The sequence below is a fragment of the Glycine soja genome, chromosome 7, assembly GCF_004193775.1.
Source record: "Glycine soja cultivar W05 chromosome 7, ASM419377v2, whole genome shotgun sequence".
Taxonomy (NCBI): Eukaryota; Viridiplantae; Streptophyta; class Magnoliopsida; order Fabales; family Fabaceae; genus Glycine; species Glycine soja.
This window is the reverse complement of record NC_041008.1, coordinates 11,139,921-11,159,439: the sequence shown is the minus strand read 5'-3', so window position 1 is coordinate 11,159,439 and position 19,519 is coordinate 11,139,921. Positions and strand designations below refer to the sequence as shown.

Genomic DNA, 19,519 nt, shown 5'->3' with positions numbered 1-19,519 from the left:
GCAAATCTAATAGTAGTGATGGTAGTTGGAGTGTGTAGGTGGGGACTAACACGAATTGGGTCGAGTAGAAGGGACTAATTTATGATCATGTGGCAAATTAAGGTTTAAATCTCTACGAGAGATGTTTACTTTTAGTTTTCAGTTGTATCTCCAACATAATTCTCTCTGAAATTGGATACCTAAGGGAAACAAAAAGGGGGTAGGGGTTTGTTAAATTAAGCTTAACCATTGACTTTGATAAGCTAAGACGATCTGGCATTCAGCAACCATGTGCTTTCCACGTTCACATTTCTTTGTGGTCCCCTTGTGAGAAAATGAGTAGAACAATTGCATTGGTACGCATGTTTCACCAAGAAAGATTTTGTTGGACAGTCTGGAAAGGATAGCAATATAACCAAAGGGATTGTGATCTTACAAAGTGTTTCCAGAAAAGTAAGGTGTGGTAGAAAAGAGAGGAAAAATTAAAGTGTTGGCATAATTCCAACACTTCATGCAATTGAAGTTTTAGGGGGTGACTGGCTTTTCCTGTTACTTTATTTCCCGGTGAGGTGGTCCAAACCTGTATCTTAAGTTAGGGATAAAGATATGTGGGAACTAAACTAGTTTGGTTGTACGAACGAGGCAAATAACCCTGTTCATAATAAACCGATTTAGGGAATAATTAATGCTATATCCTTTTCGTCCACTTTCTCTTACTAATCTTCCAATTACCTTAAGAGAGTTGTAAATGAAAAAAAAATTGTATTTAATGTCTTAAAAATATGAAATGCATTTAGTATTTGTCATACAAAGGAAGTAGGGAACCGGTAACAGGATATTGTAGGATTTAGAATTAGTTTTAGGGAACTCAAAGTGTTCAAGTGCTTATCAAGATTTGTGTTTGTTTGGTAAGTAAATATGAAGTGAAATTGTAATGATTCACACTAACATTCTATTTTGAGAAAATATTTAATTTTAATAAGACTAATTAATTTTTTTGGCAAAAAAATAATTGAATTGTTCTGTAATAATTAAAATTTGTGTAATTTTCATTTCCTATGTAAATTATGTAATATTTTTCTTATGTAAAATATTTAGATTGTAGTATTCTAGTTTATTCTAAGTGATTTTATATGGATTTTTTATAGAAATTTATAAGGCTAATATATAATAAAATGGATTTATACAAATAATAAATTTGTAAATAATTTATTATAACATTTTTATATGTAAAATAAGATATATTTGAAAATTGATTTTGTCAAATTATAGGTTTGGATAAGTTTTGTTGTAAAAATAATTTTTTTGTAAATTTTTAAATAATAAAGTATATTTTTATTATTAAAATTTTTTATTTACTTTTAACATCATATTTTAAAGTCTCTCTACTTTGGACCTTTTTTTTTCCAATTTTTACTTGAATGCGCTATAATAATATTTATGCCTTGAAAAATTTTAAAGAAGAAAAAACAAAAACATTTAAAATTATTGCGTTTAATATATTAAAAAATTAGTAAAATATGTTATAAAACGTTTTTATTTTTAAAATTATAATAACCGTACTAAGCATATTTATCAGTACCTCCTATTCTAAAATTTAATTATTTATCTCATTTAACAAGAGAATATTTTCAAAACTTTATATAATCATATTGAATGGGTAAATGGAAGGTATTGTGTTCTTTTTCATCATTAAAACTTAAAAAAAAAACCCTGTAGGAAACAGCGTTTATGTGATTTTTTTTAATATCAAATATGAGAAACTAACATTCTCAACTTTAAATTCTTGTGAAACTAAAAACTTTTCTTCTACCAAATGCCACCAATCAGAAAGGAGGAAAAACACTACTTTCAACTAAAAAATTATCATTTTAGAAAAAAATGAAATACTAGTACGTGAACATAGCTAAATCTCAAACTGCATTTAGTTTAATTGGAATCATATCTATATTTAGTAAACGTCTTTTTTTTTATAATTAATTTCGATACCACGAATCCAATGTCTATCTATATCCGATATGGGAATGAAGTGTCCATGCTTAAGATTTTGTTAATGCATGTCTTAACTAGATCAATGAAATGCTAAAACATTTTTTTTCTTCTTCTTTTTTGGTACATAAGAAAGAACTTATTCTACACATGAGAAATCATAAAAGATTACAAAGTAGAGGGAATCCTTGTACAACTTTCCCAGAAAAAGGAAAACAACCAAATGAATGAGTTATATTTAATGTTTAGTCAATACTTTAGACATTTCAAAATCACGTCCGTGGCAAATTTTGATTACACAGTAACTCATTAGTATGGTTAAAAGCTTATATTCTTTAAATAAAATTAATTCTCGGTATAAAAACTGAAGCTTCTTTTAGATGAGTTCTATTTACCCATAACCTTTTAATTTTTCTAGCTCGACCCCTTTACACAGAGTAGAAAAACGCAAAATTGGGTCAAGAGACATACCTATGGTCCATAAAAGAAATTGGGCTTACCTTATATTCAAGAAAGCCTAAGCTCAGCCCTTCTTTACTTGTCTCATGGGCTAGGTCATTCTTGTGTTAATATCTAATGGGTGTTGCTAGGTGCAACCAGTACCATTGCTTGTGCACCCTTCATTTAAGTGAAGTGACAAAAATGCCCTTCAATTAAATCTTATAAACCCTCCATCTTGTGTGTTCGTTCATTCGTCCCAACAGCCCACGTTCTTCCTTTGTTCTCCGTTTGGCGTCATGTCGCCGCCATCCTCCACTTCCATTGCCGCCATTAAGGTCGTGTCCACCACCGTCGTGCCATTTCCGCCATCAAGTTAAGCTTTTTGATTGATTTTAATGGCTGAATGTGGGGGTTTGGAATCCGTATAACGCATACAAATATGTTAATCCGCATGAGTTATATGAATTAATCAATCCGTATGTTTTTTTAATTATTAATATATTAATTTTAATTCTGCTTTTAATTAGTTATGGTTTATTTTTAAATAAAAATAGATTATTTTGAATTTTTTTAAAATAGTTATTGTTTTTCTAATTGTAAACATATTAATTTTCTTTTTGTTTTTAAATCGTTATTGTTTATTTTTTAAATAAAATAGATTATTTTGAATAATGTTTTTACATAGTGATTGTTTTTTTTAATTGTAAATATATTAATTTTATTTTTGTTTTGAAGTAGTTATTATTTATTTTTAAAATAAAAATAGATTATTTTGAATAATGTTTTTAAATAGTGATTGTTTTTTAATTATAAATATATTAATTTTTTTTTGAAATAGCTATTGTTTATATTTTAAAAAAATAGATTATTTTGAATAATTTTTTGAAATAGTGATTTCTTTAATTGTAAATATATTATTTTTATTTTTGTTTTGAAATAGTTATTGTTTATTTTTTAAATAAAAATGGATTATTTTGATTTATGTTTTGAAATATTTATTTTTTTAATTTTAAATATATTAATTTTTATTTTTTTGAAATATTTATTGTTTATTCTTTAAAATAAAAATATATTATTTTGAATAATTTTTTTAAATAGTTATTGTACTTTTAATAGTAAATGTATTAATTTTATTTATGTTTTTAAATAGTTATTTTTTAATTTATAATATATTATTTTGAATTATGTTTTGAAATAGTTATTGTTTTATTTTTAATTATAAATATATTTATAATTATTATATATTAATTTTTTGTAAAAAAGAATAGGCAAGGAGACATAGTTTTTGTTTTTTTATGTAATTAATTAATTGTAGTTTTTTTAAGTTTTTTATACAAAATTAATTAAAAGTACATTTTGAATATATATATATATATATATATATATATATATATATAATTATTTTCTTATTTATGAATTATTTTATAGTAATTGATTGAAGTATTGTTTGAATTTTGACATAAATTTTTATGTATGTTGAAATTTGCAAATTATTGTTAGAACCAGAGGTTTGAGTTGTGCTTTAGGCAGAGTTATTGGAAGAGTCATGGGGAGTGAAAATAATCGTGACTCAGATGAAGCTCCACAGCAGCGAAGACCCACAACATCCGCATGTTGGCAACGAGAAGCTGCCCCTATTGCTGAGGATGCTCATCATGTGGATGAACATGATGAACATCCCGGGGATCCAGTCCCTATTGTTGAGGAAGACCTTGTCTCAAGAAGCAGCTATTGATGCCCAGGGTTTTCTAGATGGGTTGCATGACACATCAAATATGACTGCTATTCTGATCATGTTGTAGTCATTGTTTGAAATGGACAAATATTTATATTTCTAAATAAATTATATTTCAATAAGCATTTGTTATTATTGTTAAAATTATTTAATTTTTTATAGGAATGTCCTAAATTGAAGTTATCCTCCAATGGAAGGAAGATTCAGAAATTCGAGAGACCTGTTGTAGAGATTGAAGGGTTAGTTGTTGCCACAAAATTAAGTTCTCTGGTCACATGTTCATTGGACACTGACGATCGGGGACTCATATCAACTTTTACGGAGATGTTGCATAAAGAAACTAGTAGTTTCCATCTTCCTGTAAGAGAGGTTACCATCACCCTCGATGATGTGGTCTCTTTGCTTCATCTGCCCATTACAGGCACCTTCCATAGCTTTGAGACTGTGCATGTTGACGAAGCGGTGTTGTTGTTAGTGGAATTACTTGAAGTCAATGCAGATGAAGCCAAAGTTGAGACAGTACAGTGTCATGAGGCATATGCACGACTATCATGACTACGAGACATTTATCGTAGCAAATGTGATGTCACACACTGGACTATAGCAACTCGAGCTTATCTACTACATTTGTTAGGTTGCACTCTTTCTTCTAACAAGAGTGCAACACACGTGCATGTGGTGTTCTTGGACACCTTCCAAGACCTCAGTTAGAGTGAAAGCTACGCATGGGGAGCTGCCTCCCTAGTGCATATGTACGATAATTTGAATAACGCGTCTAAGAGTGGGCAGACAACTTGCTGGATATATCACACTAGTACAAATAATTGTAATTGAATTTGATTTTTTTTTGTTTTTTGATTTTTTTTTATGTATTGATTTGATAATCTTTTTTTGTTTTGAAAAATTGTGTAGTGTTGGATTTATGAGCATTTTCCATCTGTTGATGAGGCTATTACTACTGAAGACTATCATAGGAGACTTGCCAAACAATAGCTAAAAGGTTGGAGCGGTTGCTCAACCTAAGGATAGTGAGTGAAGGCACAGAAACATACGATGTCATGCAAGACTGCCTAAAGATTACTAGAGGTGTGACTGCAGATTGCAATGTATATGTGCGGTCGCGACGAAGGCGACACATGAAAATTTGTAGATAATGTTTATCATTTTATTTTATTTGACAACATTTTTATTTTACCAATTTTATTTGAAATGTTTTTTATATTACTATTGAACCGCTTATATCAACACATATGAATTAAACCATAAACCCTATATTCCACATGTAACAATTTTTTTAATAAGTTTTGAATTAACCCTAAACCGTAACACTAAACCCTAGTTGGCAAAACCCTTACTTTTTGATGTTCTACTAAACCCTGGTTTTCACGTAAGAATTAACCCTAACAACGCACATAACACTAAACACTACGTATTATAGTAACCCTAAACCGTTTGAACGTAAGGTATAATACATAATTATGTGAATTTCCAATGAAACAGTTGCATATTATTGTAGTACATGACAATGACATAAGTACCTAAATGTTCACTCTTCACTTAAATCAACATAGTTTATTTTGAACACCATCAAATTTTTATACTGCTGCATTCTACTAACATATGAAGTTGGCCACTGCTTTGCCTAAGGATGACAATTCCTAGACCATAACAAATTTAGAGGTGGTAATGGACAACGGTCTCTTAAATAAACCTGTTACACATGCACAGGCAATTTCAAGTTATTATAACACAATTAATTTCATGAATCAAAAAATAGGATTATGATGAATCTACCTGAACAAAATGATTGTCATACACGTGACCGATACATATTATGAAATGCAAAGAAGAATCTGTTAGTGGTTGACTTCTAAGAGGAAAAATGTCATGCTTTGTTGTAGAGACAGAGATACAAGAATGACATTATACCTTGAAGCAATGACATATCCCATATCGATTATATTCATTCACTTATCCATGATAACCTACATGTTACAGTTATACGGATAACATTTATTTAAATTAAATTTTAAACAAAAAATAAAACATAAATTACATATCGTGGATAATCTATCAACAAGTAAGGACCTCTTTAATTCCTCAAATCTGTCTATGCCACCGAGGATGCTGATATATACTCATCAGACCATTTGACAAGTTCTTTAAGAAAATGGTTGCACACCAAAGACCATAAATCTTCACCCATACCTAATAAGTCAACAATTACACAATATCCATAGTTACCATCAGCTTTGACATCGACAATGTTTTCAATGGAATCGTGAATGCACGGATGAAATTGATCCAACATCGGCATAATCCTTGTTGGAATTTCCTGGTCAAATGATGATGCACTATGTTTGACTGAAGAATTACTATTTTGCAATAAATATAAGGCATCAACTTACTCCCAGTATGATGGATCACGCTTTGTTGATCTTTGATGTTTGGTCATCGATTTCTTTTGATCACCTTTGTTGTTGACCTTTTCTGGAGGAGGACACATATAGTTTAGATTAGGGTAGACAATTTCCCAGAGTTTACTCTTTAGAGTAACTTTGCCACAAACATCAAGCTCTTCAAATCGCTTGGATATGATTTCCATCTCTTTGGTTATGCTCACTTAGGGCTCAGATAACCTTGGTTTGAAAAATTTAGTCTCCGCCAAAACATATGGATTATCTCAAGTGGTATGATACCAACAACATATTTGGATAACTCACATGCCCATGGAAGACCGTGAGTAGTTCTCATGATTCATTCACAATGAGAAGGGTTTTTGTCAGCATAATGTACACATTCAAACTCAACAACAATCTGATTTAAAGCATACCTTGATACCATGTCAAGTAGTTTTTTGTATAAGGTAACTTTAAAAACATGTCCAACCACATGTATACTTGTCTCAAATGATGCCTTAATTTCAGTGTGTTGCAGCGTGATCATGTTGTTCATGACTTCCCAAACACTACATAAGTCTTCAAGGCTATTTTGTAATAGTTTTTTTAAAGCCCAATGAGCAGATTCAACCCTGCATATGAAATATACAAAAAACAATAAACAAATACAAGTATTTGTATCCATTAATTCCTAAACCCTAATAAAAAAATGACAATTTTCATACCTGTTTGTTGTTGTGTTTCCTAAGTGCATCATCTTATTCGTCCAGGCTTTAACAAATTTTTCTTTGTGGGGAACTATCCATGTTTGGTTGACATAGTCAACAAACATTGGTTATGGTGAACAAACAATTTCAAACTTCTTAAGACAATCATCTAATTGATGCTCGGAAAGACAATTAACCAAACTCTCTTGGGCATCCATCACATAATCCCATGCATTTTTTGACCAATTATGGATTTATATTTTACCTTGACATTCTTGTCAATGTGAAACCTACACAACAAGTTGATACACTCAGGGAATACAGTTTTCACTGCATTCATCAATGTTAGGTCTCTATCAACGACAATAACTTCAAGGAGGGCATCACGTCTTAGAAAAAGACCCTGAAATCGTTCTAGAGTCCATACGACATTATTTAGACGTTCTCCCTCCAAATAGACAAAACTAGCAGAGAACACCAACAAAGTCAAGTAGAAGGAGCCTGTACCTGTTTGTTTTGTAGGTACTATCTATAAAAAAATACCAAATTATAGGCATTGCATAACTTCACTACATCAGGATGACACCAGAAGATATCACGTATAACATCTTCATCCTTTAATCTATACCAATGAATATACTGATCTCGTTCAAGCAACTTCATTAGTTGTTGCAATTCAGTATCAATGCCTCTTACAGAAGAATGATATGCACTTCTTACATGGTATATTTGTTTGATTGTTGTATAATTATTGACATTGTGCTCGTTTAGCGTTAACAAAATATTTCTTGGTTTCACCATTGACTTTGTCATATCAGCAATAACTATTTTTTCATCCTTAGTCTATCGACCAGCGTATGGACTCCAACCAATGACTTTTTCATTTCATGATTATGACTCCCACACATTAACTTCACCATCTATCATTTCCCTCCAACCACTGGTTTCCCACAAAGCTTAAAGGGACACTCATATTTCTTACTGTCAGTATCTCTTCTTACAAAATCTTTCTTTCTAGACCTATACTAACCACTCCTTTGACAATCAATTAAGACAAATGAAGTCTTTCCTTTCATACCAATGTTTGTGTTTGACCTCATAATCACCGTCATAAATCCAATTTCATATGCAACAGATCGAGCCCAATGCAAAACATCATCTAGGGTAACAAACACATACAATGCAATCCACACAAGTTTAGTCTTCAAGGGAAATTCATTTAATAACAATAAATCATATTAATATCTGAGAAATATTGAATGCATTGGAACAATTAGCATGTTCTTCATTCATACCACTTTTGTCTTCATTTTGTTCATTCATATCAACTTCTTCAGACATTATACTGTCATACATTCATTGATCTTCGTCCATCTTAATAAGACAATTAAAATTTTCAACATCACAAACAAACAACCCCTAACTGCACCATACATACTATCACACAAAATGCTACATAATTTTTTACTGCATATAATATTATAAAACATTAAAGTTGATAACCCTACATATTAAAAACCAATAACATCAACTTTTTCAACTTAAAATTGATAATCATATAATAGATAAAAATTATAACCTAACCATATGTGGTAAAATAAATTATATTATTCAACTTAATTCTAATTAAGGAAAATATAACCACAAAAAACAATCAATTTTAAACCACAACAATTCAAATAAATTATACATAAATTAAAAAGTGTAAATTATTTTACAATTAATATGATTTCCAAAATATAAAAATAAATACTTACATTTAAAAATATTTAAAATAATAATACAAATCACATTTCAAATAAAAAAATAAACAAATAATTTTTTTATACACATTAATTTTTGTAACAATCATATTAATATATTTATAATTTAATAAAAATTTCAAAATTTTAATATTTCTTTAGTTAAAAAAATTAAAAATCTATATAACTCATGTAGATTAACCAATCTGTATGAGTTATACGAATTATTCAATTTGTATAATTTATACAGATTAACAATTCGTATAACTTATACGGATTTACGGATTGACAATTCGTAAGTTATATGAAACTTACGAATTCTTTAATTCATATTTTACGTAAAAAAAATCAAATAACATCAACATACCTCCGTTAATAATCAAATCAATCATTATTACAACCATCACCGACATACTTTTATAAAACTTATATCTTGACCAAAGTGGCATAATAAACCTCTCACCACAATTAAAAAAAACTAGAATAAACCAAGAAAACAAAAAATGAATACACTACCATACAAAAAAACTTTAAAAAAATACTACATTTTTAAAATTTTGTTTTATTATTAGGTGCCCAAGCAATATAATCACCCATACCTAATTTAATAATTTATGCAGTGAGATGAGTAATGAAGAATAACATAATAGCATGATGTAAAAAAAAAAAAAAATGTTGATGTAAAGCAGCTAGCAGACATTCCGTACAGAGGGTCAACGTCTGTGTCAGGCTTTTTCTTAAGATAAACACTTTCTCTCTCTTCATCTCATCTGCCACTACTCTGCTCAATTTTGGACTCTCATGCACACTCTCTCATCGACACACAACACAACACAACCATTTCATTTCCACTACGCAAAAAATTTAATGTACTTTGCCAAGTTGTTGAGGCAGGAAGTGGTTACCCTTTGACACATGTTCAAAGCCTGAGGCGAGTGAATGGGTTGTGCGAGTGGGATTGTCATATTAATTTGGACAAACTATAATACTAGAAGCTTATTTTGTAGTGAGTGAATCTTTTATATGAGATTTTCACTCATGTAATAATCTTTTGATTTTTAAATTAAATTTAAATATTTACGAAAAATAATTTAAATAATAAATATAATCAGGCAATTTCAATATTATAATTTATAAGTGTAAATGCTATATAGTTTGCCAATAAGTTAAGCGAATCGGTAACTAACGTGATAATTTCAATCAAATTGAATTTGAATCTTTTAAACAAGCTTTCACCTTTAAGTTTTATAGGTGAAAAAAACATTAAAGAACAAATCTAAAAAAAAAAATTAATCAAGTTTTTTTTAGCAAAGACGAATCTTTGATAAAGCTGATATATATTTTACATCAAAATGGTTAAAAAAATGACCGCTACGACTAAAAAAATAGCATTTTAGTTCAATTTTTAATTTTAAAGATAATTTTTTAAAAGCTACCAAAATAAACGAATGATCTTAATTTCATAATTTGAATACCTATCCATTTAATATCTATGTAAAATTATAAAAAAAGAGCATGATTAATATATAATTACATATTTACTTTATTATATTTAATTCAAACTTTATATTTTAATTTTTCATCAACAACTTGCTTAACTCAAATTTATTTTATTTTTTATCAACTTTATTTAGTTGCATAATTATTCATTTTTTGGGCAAAATGTATTTTTTTTAATCAAATCAACAGCTATGGAGAAGGTAAGAATTTAAATTAGGACATTAATCCCTTATGCCACTCAGCATTTGCATTAAAATAATTTTTAGAAACTATAGTAATTGTGAAGCTTATTGAATGATTTTTTTAGTAATAGTTTTTTGGTTTAAAACTATAGATATTTTTCGTAGCAAACAATTATTTTCAGGTAGAATCATTATAAACGAATAAATATTTCTTTTTTGGTATTTAATGTAACTAATTATTATCTAGGATTCGAACTAAAAATCACTCTTATAAGTTGAAGCAAACTCAGGACAATTGATTCATGCGTTCGGTGATTCACATTGTTTCATAAGCTATAAACAAAAATTAGAGTAATTCATGTGTTCTACACAGATATGTGGAAGAACAAGAAATCAAAATAGTAGAGCCTGGACCCGTGCAAGAGAGAGAGAAAAGTGCAAAGCAATAAAATATTATAAAAACGATGTGCCAACATGTGATAAGCAAATTGAAAATTGGATGATTTTTATAATTCTATTGATTAGAATTTAATTAAAATATGCTCACAATTTAAATTACTTGATAATCATTGATATGTATGTATAATCTTCTCAAAAAAGAAATTCATACATATAGTAAACTTATTCAATTTTTTCCAGTAATTATCCTAAGAGTTGTTGCAAAGATGATTTACGTTAAGAACATAATGAGTGATGGTATATAAATACCTATTCATTACAAACACTCTATTACCACTCATAATTTTTCTCTTTTAATTATATTACATCACCTATCATACTTAGAAGTAACATAGATCCACTTATTATTTACATCAAAGTATTATATATAATTATATATGACGTAGATTCATATATATCGGATGCTACATGTGAACGAGGGATGTAAAAAAAAAAAATGTAAAAAGGAAGTCACACTCACATAAAATATACAGAAAAATAAAATTATATATTCTTAATATACCTTTTCTTTCTTTAACTACTGAGTTCAAATCTTGTTCCTGCTAGCTATAGTTGCAGTACATTGTCACATCTCTAAACAGGTTTGGCATTTTGCGTGGTTTACCTGGGGTAACCAACTTATCCCGCACTTTCGCGCCCTTCATCAGCCACAGAGTTTTCATCCTGCAGGACCTTGGAACCAAGTTAAGGTTGCATATCCTTGTAGGGCATGTCCAGCATAAATTCAGGATCAATATAACCCACACAGTATAAATATAAATATATATCTCTAAATTGATCTTATCACTTTATTACTTTTATTAGAATATATATATATATATATATATATATATATATATATATATTAATTGATTCATTATTTGAATTTGATCATCTAATTTTGTTGAAAGATTTATTGTATGTGTGGTTCTGTGGTGGCACAGCGGAAATCAACAAGTTATGGTGTCTTTCAACAAGTAAAAAAATATTTTCACCACACCATGGAACCTAAAACTATTATTTTTTTACATGATGATACTTCATAATAGTAATTAGATGATACATGTACAGTATTTCATAATAGGAACATGCAATTGTGTGATTCATTTGACTTTTTTGAGGAATGATAAATGTCTAATGGAGGCAAGTTTGATCTGATTGTTGTTTTAGATCTAATCAAAGTTCGATCTTGGAATTGGTTATCAAGGAATTTGAAGGGACTGCTTTGTTTTTCAATGAGTAGTGTATTGATACTTTTTCTTATTTCACTATAGTTGAAAAACCTTGATGGCTTAACTTTGTACTCCCTTTTAATGTTAATTTTGCCTATAAAAAAAACTCTAAACACTTCATTACTAAATAGTGATAAGAAGTATTTAAAAAAATTTAAAATGTAAGAACTAACTAAAATTAATGGGAAAAAAATTGAGGGATTGAAACTAAATAAAGTCATTTATAAAGACTACACACATCTATGTAAGTCTTTTTGGTTGTGCATCGAATATGTTTAACATTGGAGAGATTTTACCAATAGACTACAATCAATTACATAAGTCAATTGATATTATACTTTAATAAAAAAATTTAAAGTTTTCATCCAATGTAAGATTTTACCCCATATTTATAATCAATATTTTTTATAATATATTGATTTACGCAATTAAGCTTTTAAACAGAATAATAAAATGTCTGTCTTTTTTAATATAAAGAGATAATCGATACCAACAAGATTTGGTTTAGCGAGAAGATAATTGAGTTCTTTATGCGTATTGGTTACGATTTAATTTTTGATTGAGTAGGAAAAAAAAAATTTAATGGGTGAATTAAAATTTACTTTATATTTGAATAAACTTCTCTATATTGTTTATAGGAAAATCAAGAAAATAAGAAGGTAAAATATATTAACTTCTCTACAAGATAAAAGTAACTTAAAATATACAATTTAACTTTTGGAGAAGTATTTCTAAAAAATAACTTTTGGAGAAGTAAAATGAAAAAGACTTCTATATAACTTCTCTGTTCTTTTTTACCTGTCTTATTTTCTAGAAATTAAGAAATGTAATAATTTTTTTTATTTTAATAAAATAATTGAAGAGTTTTCTATCTTATTCCTTTTTCATTTCATAATAAATATATGTATAAATTAATTAAAAATTATGAGATAAATAAGAGTATAATTAATAAAGGAATAATTAGTATGCTATTGAACTTTGTGAATGATAAATAAATAATTTTAAAAAAAATCAGACGATTAAAAACGAACTAGGGAGTAATTACATAAGTGGATTTTAGTTTACGCAACTCATTTTTTTTTTTTTACCTTTTTTCCCTTTTATTAATATTTATGAAAAAAATTATCAAAATTGGATCTTAATAATCTTTACGGTTTAAAAGACATTAATCTTAACTACGTTGAAGTGTATTTTTAGTGACAGAAAAAATTACAGGAGACCATTTTTGGTTTTCAAAACTCTAATTAATCGCATTATTGCAATAATTTAATTTAAAATTATCATTGATCGAAGAGGGGTAGGATGGGTCATAGACTACACTTACAGCTTTTAAATATTTCTCTAGGGACAGATTTAGGTTTTCAATTTTTCATACCCCCAAAACTTTTGAAGTGGGTTTAATTAGATCCAGAAAAAATAAACTACATTTAGAAGCCTACCTCCCAGTCCCAACCCTAACTCAATTATAAAGAGTTTGGCAATCAAAATTCAGGTGAGGCATACTTTCCCTAACTTCAACATGATCACTGATTACCAGCCTTTTTGTCAAGTTGTTATTTTCTTACCATAATGCTGTCAATTAGGATGTCCAATGCCAGGACTGCACCAGTACTTTGCACACATTTTCTTAGGCATCATTTTCCGTCTTCTCAAAGTGATCAAACATTATTGTAAGATCAATGTGATTCGGCCCACGGAAGGTTCCTTATATAACTAGTTTCCCCAGAAGCCTATGAGTACAACTACCATTTAACTTTGGCCTCAACCATTTTTCACCTTCTCAATTTTAAATCCCCCTTACCCAACAATGTTCCTAGCCTCTCACATTAATTTGGTGTATATTTAGGAGAATTATTTCTCACAAGTATTGGTATTAGCTAGCTTAATGTTCCAACATGAACATTCCAAATAATTAAGAAGGACCACTTTGGTTTGGTATAGATTTGTTCATCTCCACATAAAATATGAAGAATGGAGTAATTGCTAGTACATGGCAAGTAATTTGGAATTCTATATAGGAAATTAACATTGACGTAAGATATATTGCAAGGGAGATTAACAAATAAGGACTAGGGAACCCTACTTACTTGACCTTTTCCTTTTCTTTTTCATCTTGTTCTTTGTTCTCATCTTTTTTGATTTGGCATTTTAGTTTCTGCAATTGGGTGACTTATGCTTTGGAGTGGTACTTAGCAGTGAGGCTTGCCCTATTTCATGTTATAGCTTGTTACAATAATGTGATCCAAAGGACAAAAGAATATGTATCCATAGTTGCATATAATTTACAAATTACGGAATACGGAGAATAGATAGCATCCAAGACATCGAATCTTGCTAATAGCTACGGATTAATTAACCAAGTGGGCAAGCTATAGAGTAATGATACATGAATCACTCTTTATTTTAAATATTCTATCAATCTCTCTCTCTCTCTCTCTCTCTCTCTCTCTCTCTCTCTCTCTCTCTCTCTCTCTCTCTCTCTCTCTCTCTCTCTCTCTCTCTCTCTCTCTCTCTCTCTCTCTCTCTCTCTCTCTCTCTCTCTCTCTCTATATATATATATATATATATATATATATATATAAAAATAAAGAGAAAGAGTATATGAGAATGATCATAGAAAGAAAATGATTAATATCAACTGTTAGTTTGAAATAAAAAGTCAAGATTAAAAATATTTTAAATTCAAATTAAAATTTTGTTTAATGATAAAAATTTTCATAAAATTTATCAAACAAAAAATTAAATATTTTAAAGATTTAATTTATGATGTCGTAAAATATCTTAAACCTATCATCACTTTAACCACCACAACCGTCATGACTGTTTTCACCATAATTGTCATGACCGCTACCCTAACTACCATCACGATTGTCAACTGTCTCCACCACTATCAGCATGATTGTTGTTACCTTTATTATCGCCATCATTACTGTGATCGTCATCATGGCCATTATCATCGTCACCAACATGATTGTTAACTGTGATGATCACAACGGTGATGATGAATACAATAGTAGTTATTTTATTTTGTAAATCTTATGAAGATTTATGGTTAATGAAGTTTTAATTTAAATTTAAAATATTTTAATCTTGATCTTTCATTTTAATTTAACGGTTAAGATTAATCATTCTTATTTTTTCACATAAAATAAAATGATAATTCTCATATTATATATATATATATATATATATATATATATATATATATATATATATATATATATCCCATAACTTGAAATTTTTAGATGGGTCCCTGTGTATAGTTACAATATTATTTATAGTAAAAGTTTAATCTGTATTAGATAAAAATTACATCAATAGGTTATATATATTTTAATTTTTTTATCATCAATAAATCATTTGTATAAATAATATATTATATGTTAAGTCTTATTATATTTATTCATTATTCAGTTTTGTAATAAAACTAATTATTACTTTCAATATACTACACTACGATCGAGTTTATAAGAAAATAAATGCATTAGTATAACTGCATTGAATGGTAAAAGAATTTGCACCAACTCGATCTCTCTCGATCGGTCTCATGTGATTTGGCTAGGCCACGTGATAATTTCTGAAATTCCAGCTGAATTCTGTTCGCATGGTGTGCTTTGGGCCATAGAAGGTCCCGACATTTGACTCCATGCATAGAATAGTCCTGAATTGACACTTTTTTCCCCTTCTTAATGTGGAAGCATCATCACCACAAAATGCGAAACTACGTCCACAACCCTCTAATGATACTATTTTTTGACACATTCAACATCATACATCTTTTTCTTTCTTTCTCTCTCTCACTCACATCCAAGGTTTTCTTCTTAGTTTGATAAATTTCCTTTTGAGATAAGTGAGCACGCCTTGTTCTCCGCTCAGGCTTCAAAAATGGCCTCTTCCAACACAACACTAATGAGTAGTAGTGGTAGTGTATGGTACAACAGATGCAATGAAGAGCAATATTGCTAGCTAGCTGAGTGAGTGAGAGAGAAATAGAATAATATTTTGGTGCATGTTTTGTTTAATAAAATAGTACTATATATTCTAGCTATTCCAATATTGGCATGATACCATTTTGTTTCTTGCTGGAGTTAAAGATAGCTTCATCTGCATGCACCCTTGTATAGCACATTGTCAACTGACCAGTACTGAAGATACGCCCCTTTGTTTTTGTACAAAATCAAAGTGCACAGCACAGATATATAATTACTGCTATTCATTGCTATACACACTTAACCCTCCAAGGTAAACGGTAAGTCAACCAACACACATATTGTGCTCCTCGATCCAATGCCTTTTGTGTATTGGAGTTTGTGCATAGATAAGAAGAATTTCAGAGAAGAATTTCAAATCTAAGTTTAATTTGTTTAACATTATTCTTGGATATATATGATTAATAAATATATGTAATCATCAGTATATATATTGAATTTTAAAAAAGCCAAGCTAAATATTATTTATATTTGGTTGACAAACTAAGATTATTTTCCATCATGATTAAATTTTCCAAACTGGTATCTTAGGATGTTTATTACACAGAATAAATGCTCATTTTATATAATTAATTTTTAATAAATAAATATTTTTAAATATATAAATTAAGTTATAATTATAATTCATAATTAATAATTATATCTGAATACAATGAGCAACTTTAATTGTAATAAAGGGTTATTTTAATTTAACCATTAATAATCTAAAAATAACTATTATAATTCTAATTATTAGAAAGAGAGATAAAAGAGACAGACAATTTAATTAAAAGATCAAACATACACATAAAGATAAAAGATATAATTTGAGATGGTTGTGAGAGAATACGTTTTACAAGTTGCAAGTGTAGTATGTGAAATGCAGTTCCAAAAACAATAAAAGAAAGTATTTCTAATTTTGAGAATAATAGTAAAATCTCACTCTACATTCTACAAGTCGTGTATTGTAATTTAAAATCTAGAAAAGATAATTAAGTTTTCTTTATTTCTCTCTCTCTCTCTCATTTTTTATAAATAATTCAGGAAGAGAAGTTCATAGATGTTGAAATTTTGAGTCACATTATTTGAATTTGAAAAAGCAAGGGCAAAAACTAAGTTTCTTATATACAAATCTATCCGTTTAAATTTTTAATTAGTTAAAAGGGCAATTAAAAGTTTGGTTCGAGAGTTCTTTACTCATTTTGCAAACATGTCGGTTGTTTTAATGGTGATTTTGAAAATCCATCAGTTCTTGCAGTAATATTGTAAGAGATAAAGATAAAGACCTTATGTTTCGCAGTATAGAGTAAAAAGCTGTTCATATTTAAGAAGTCAAGTAAGATCTGATTTATGCACTGACAACTTTTCCTTTTTTGTTTTCACTCCCTTAAAATTCTTTGGTGGACTGAAACTGATTAAAATCCACTTTGAATTGAATTAAATGGTGCTAAATGCAGAAAATCAAGGACTAAAAGTCCAGAACTAATCACCATTTCTGACTTGTAAATATTGCTTAATTAGAACATCGAATATCAATTATATGGTTTCCAATAGTTGAATTAATTTGAAATTGGTGGAATTATATCAATTACTTTAGAAATTAATCAAACTAAACCGTATGCGTGCATTATATATATATATATATATATATATATATATATATATATATATATATATATATATATATATATAAAATTTATTTATTCTGTTAAGAAGAAGAATCACATGGGGTTGAAACTTTAAATGTAAATACATGGTGCATTTACACTGAAATAATGAAACAGATGCAGTTGCACTTGTTATAAAGAGTCCCTTTCAAATGGTTCAAAAACGAAATAAAGGGGGGGTGCGTTTGTAAAAGCAAGAAAGCGAAAATTCAATTAAGCAAGCAAGCACACAAAATCCACCTAGCCATATATATATATGAATTAATCATGACGATCATCTGACCTGGGCACCCCTGATCAAGCGGACCAAACTCAAATCAGATCGTGGGTCCAAGAATTTAATGTCACCCTCTTCAGATTATTAACCCTATTCTCTCTCTCTCTCTCTCTCTCTCTTTTTTTTCTTTTCTCTCTCTAGCTTCTTATTTTGTTGAGTTCAAAATTGAGTTAATTGCTTTTTTGTTTTATTAGTTTGTCCACTTCTCACATTGCTAATTAATTACTGCTGCCATGCCACCCATCACCGATCGATGCTGCTTCTTCCTCCATTAACTTAATTGGTACAAAACCATGGGTAAATTGCACCTGTGGAGAAAATATCTTGAGTTTCAATGTGTGTCCGTACGTGCTTGTTCATTCCATTGAATTGAACCAGTGGAAAATGATGCTTGCACGTCAATTTATTATATCTTTCTAAATTAATAAAATAAAAAGAAATAAAGTTCTCATTTCTTTTCTTTTCTTAGAACAACTTCTGCTTCAATCTCAGTCCTCCTCTTATCCTCTAATATAATTCTTTTCCCTTTTTAAAAAAATATATACATTTTAAAATATCCTTCTCTTTTTTCATAAATACTTAAGACTGTATTACAATCTTTCTTTTCTTTTAGGAAAAGCAACATTAAATTTTTCTACCAAAACTTACATTGAACTCATAACCCTCTTTGTCGATCTCCTTTTCTTTTCTTTAGTACGTTATTCATTGTATATACTACTACTTTTTTCTTCCTAATATAAATATATCTCATGATAAACAAAAGGGACAGACTATAGATTGAATATTTTAACATTATTTTTCATTAAAATTAAAATTTCAATCTTTAGAATTTACATACCAAAACTCAATATTAAAGTTGGTTAAATTATCGGGGTACATTTTTAATTTTGATTGTACAGTGTTAAAGATACATGTATCATTTTCTTTTACTTTATCGAAGATAGACTGTGTTTAAGCTTATAAAATTACTATTATTGCTAAAGTCCTCTCTTTAATTATTTAACATATTTGTATATTTAAAAATTAATTTTAAAATATCTGATTAAACTAGAACAATAATAATATATTAGTTACTCTAGGTGTTCGAATGTTATACGGTACTAAAGTTTTGTTTATAATCTTTTCAAATTAAAATAGTGAAAATGTGAATATTGATCGGATGAAAAGGTAAATTCCGTTCAAGTTGTAACATATCCGAGTACAGATCACCCACCAATTACCCACTGTCTGCAGAAGCCGCTTCATAAACTGAGTTTCCCTCAA

The 19,519-nt window shown here is 28.8% G+C and overlaps 1 protein-coding gene across 1 annotated transcript; it reads left to right on the top strand.

Moving 5' to 3' along the window:
• Positions 1 to 3,955: 3,955 nt before the first annotated feature.
• Positions 3,956 to 5,137, top strand: LOC114420350. The gene is made up of 3 exons (XM_028386268.1): positions 3,956 to 4,123; positions 4,307 to 4,663; positions 5,057 to 5,137. Exons 1-3 carry the CDS (start codon positions 3,956 to 3,958, stop codon positions 5,135 to 5,137), a joined length of 606 nt encoding a protein of 201 aa, XP_028242069.1.
• The last annotated feature ends 14,382 nt before the right edge of the window (positions 5,138 to 19,519 follow it).

What these genes read in the sequence shown, in the direction of transcription:
- LOC114420350 (XM_028386268.1), top strand. Translation starts at nt 3,956, where the DNA reads ATGGGGAGTGAAAATAATCGTGACTCAGATGAAGCTCCACAGCAGCGA. An exon ending in CTATTGTTGAGGAAGACCTT is followed by an intron (nt 4,124 to 4,306) that starts GTCTCAAGAAGC and finishes AATTTTTTATAG; the next exon opens with GAATGTCCTAAATTGAAGTT. An exon ending in ATGAAGCCAAAGTTGAGACA is followed by an intron (nt 4,664 to 5,056) that starts GTACAGTGTCAT and finishes AAAATTGTGTAG; the next exon opens with TGTTGGATTTATGAGCATTT.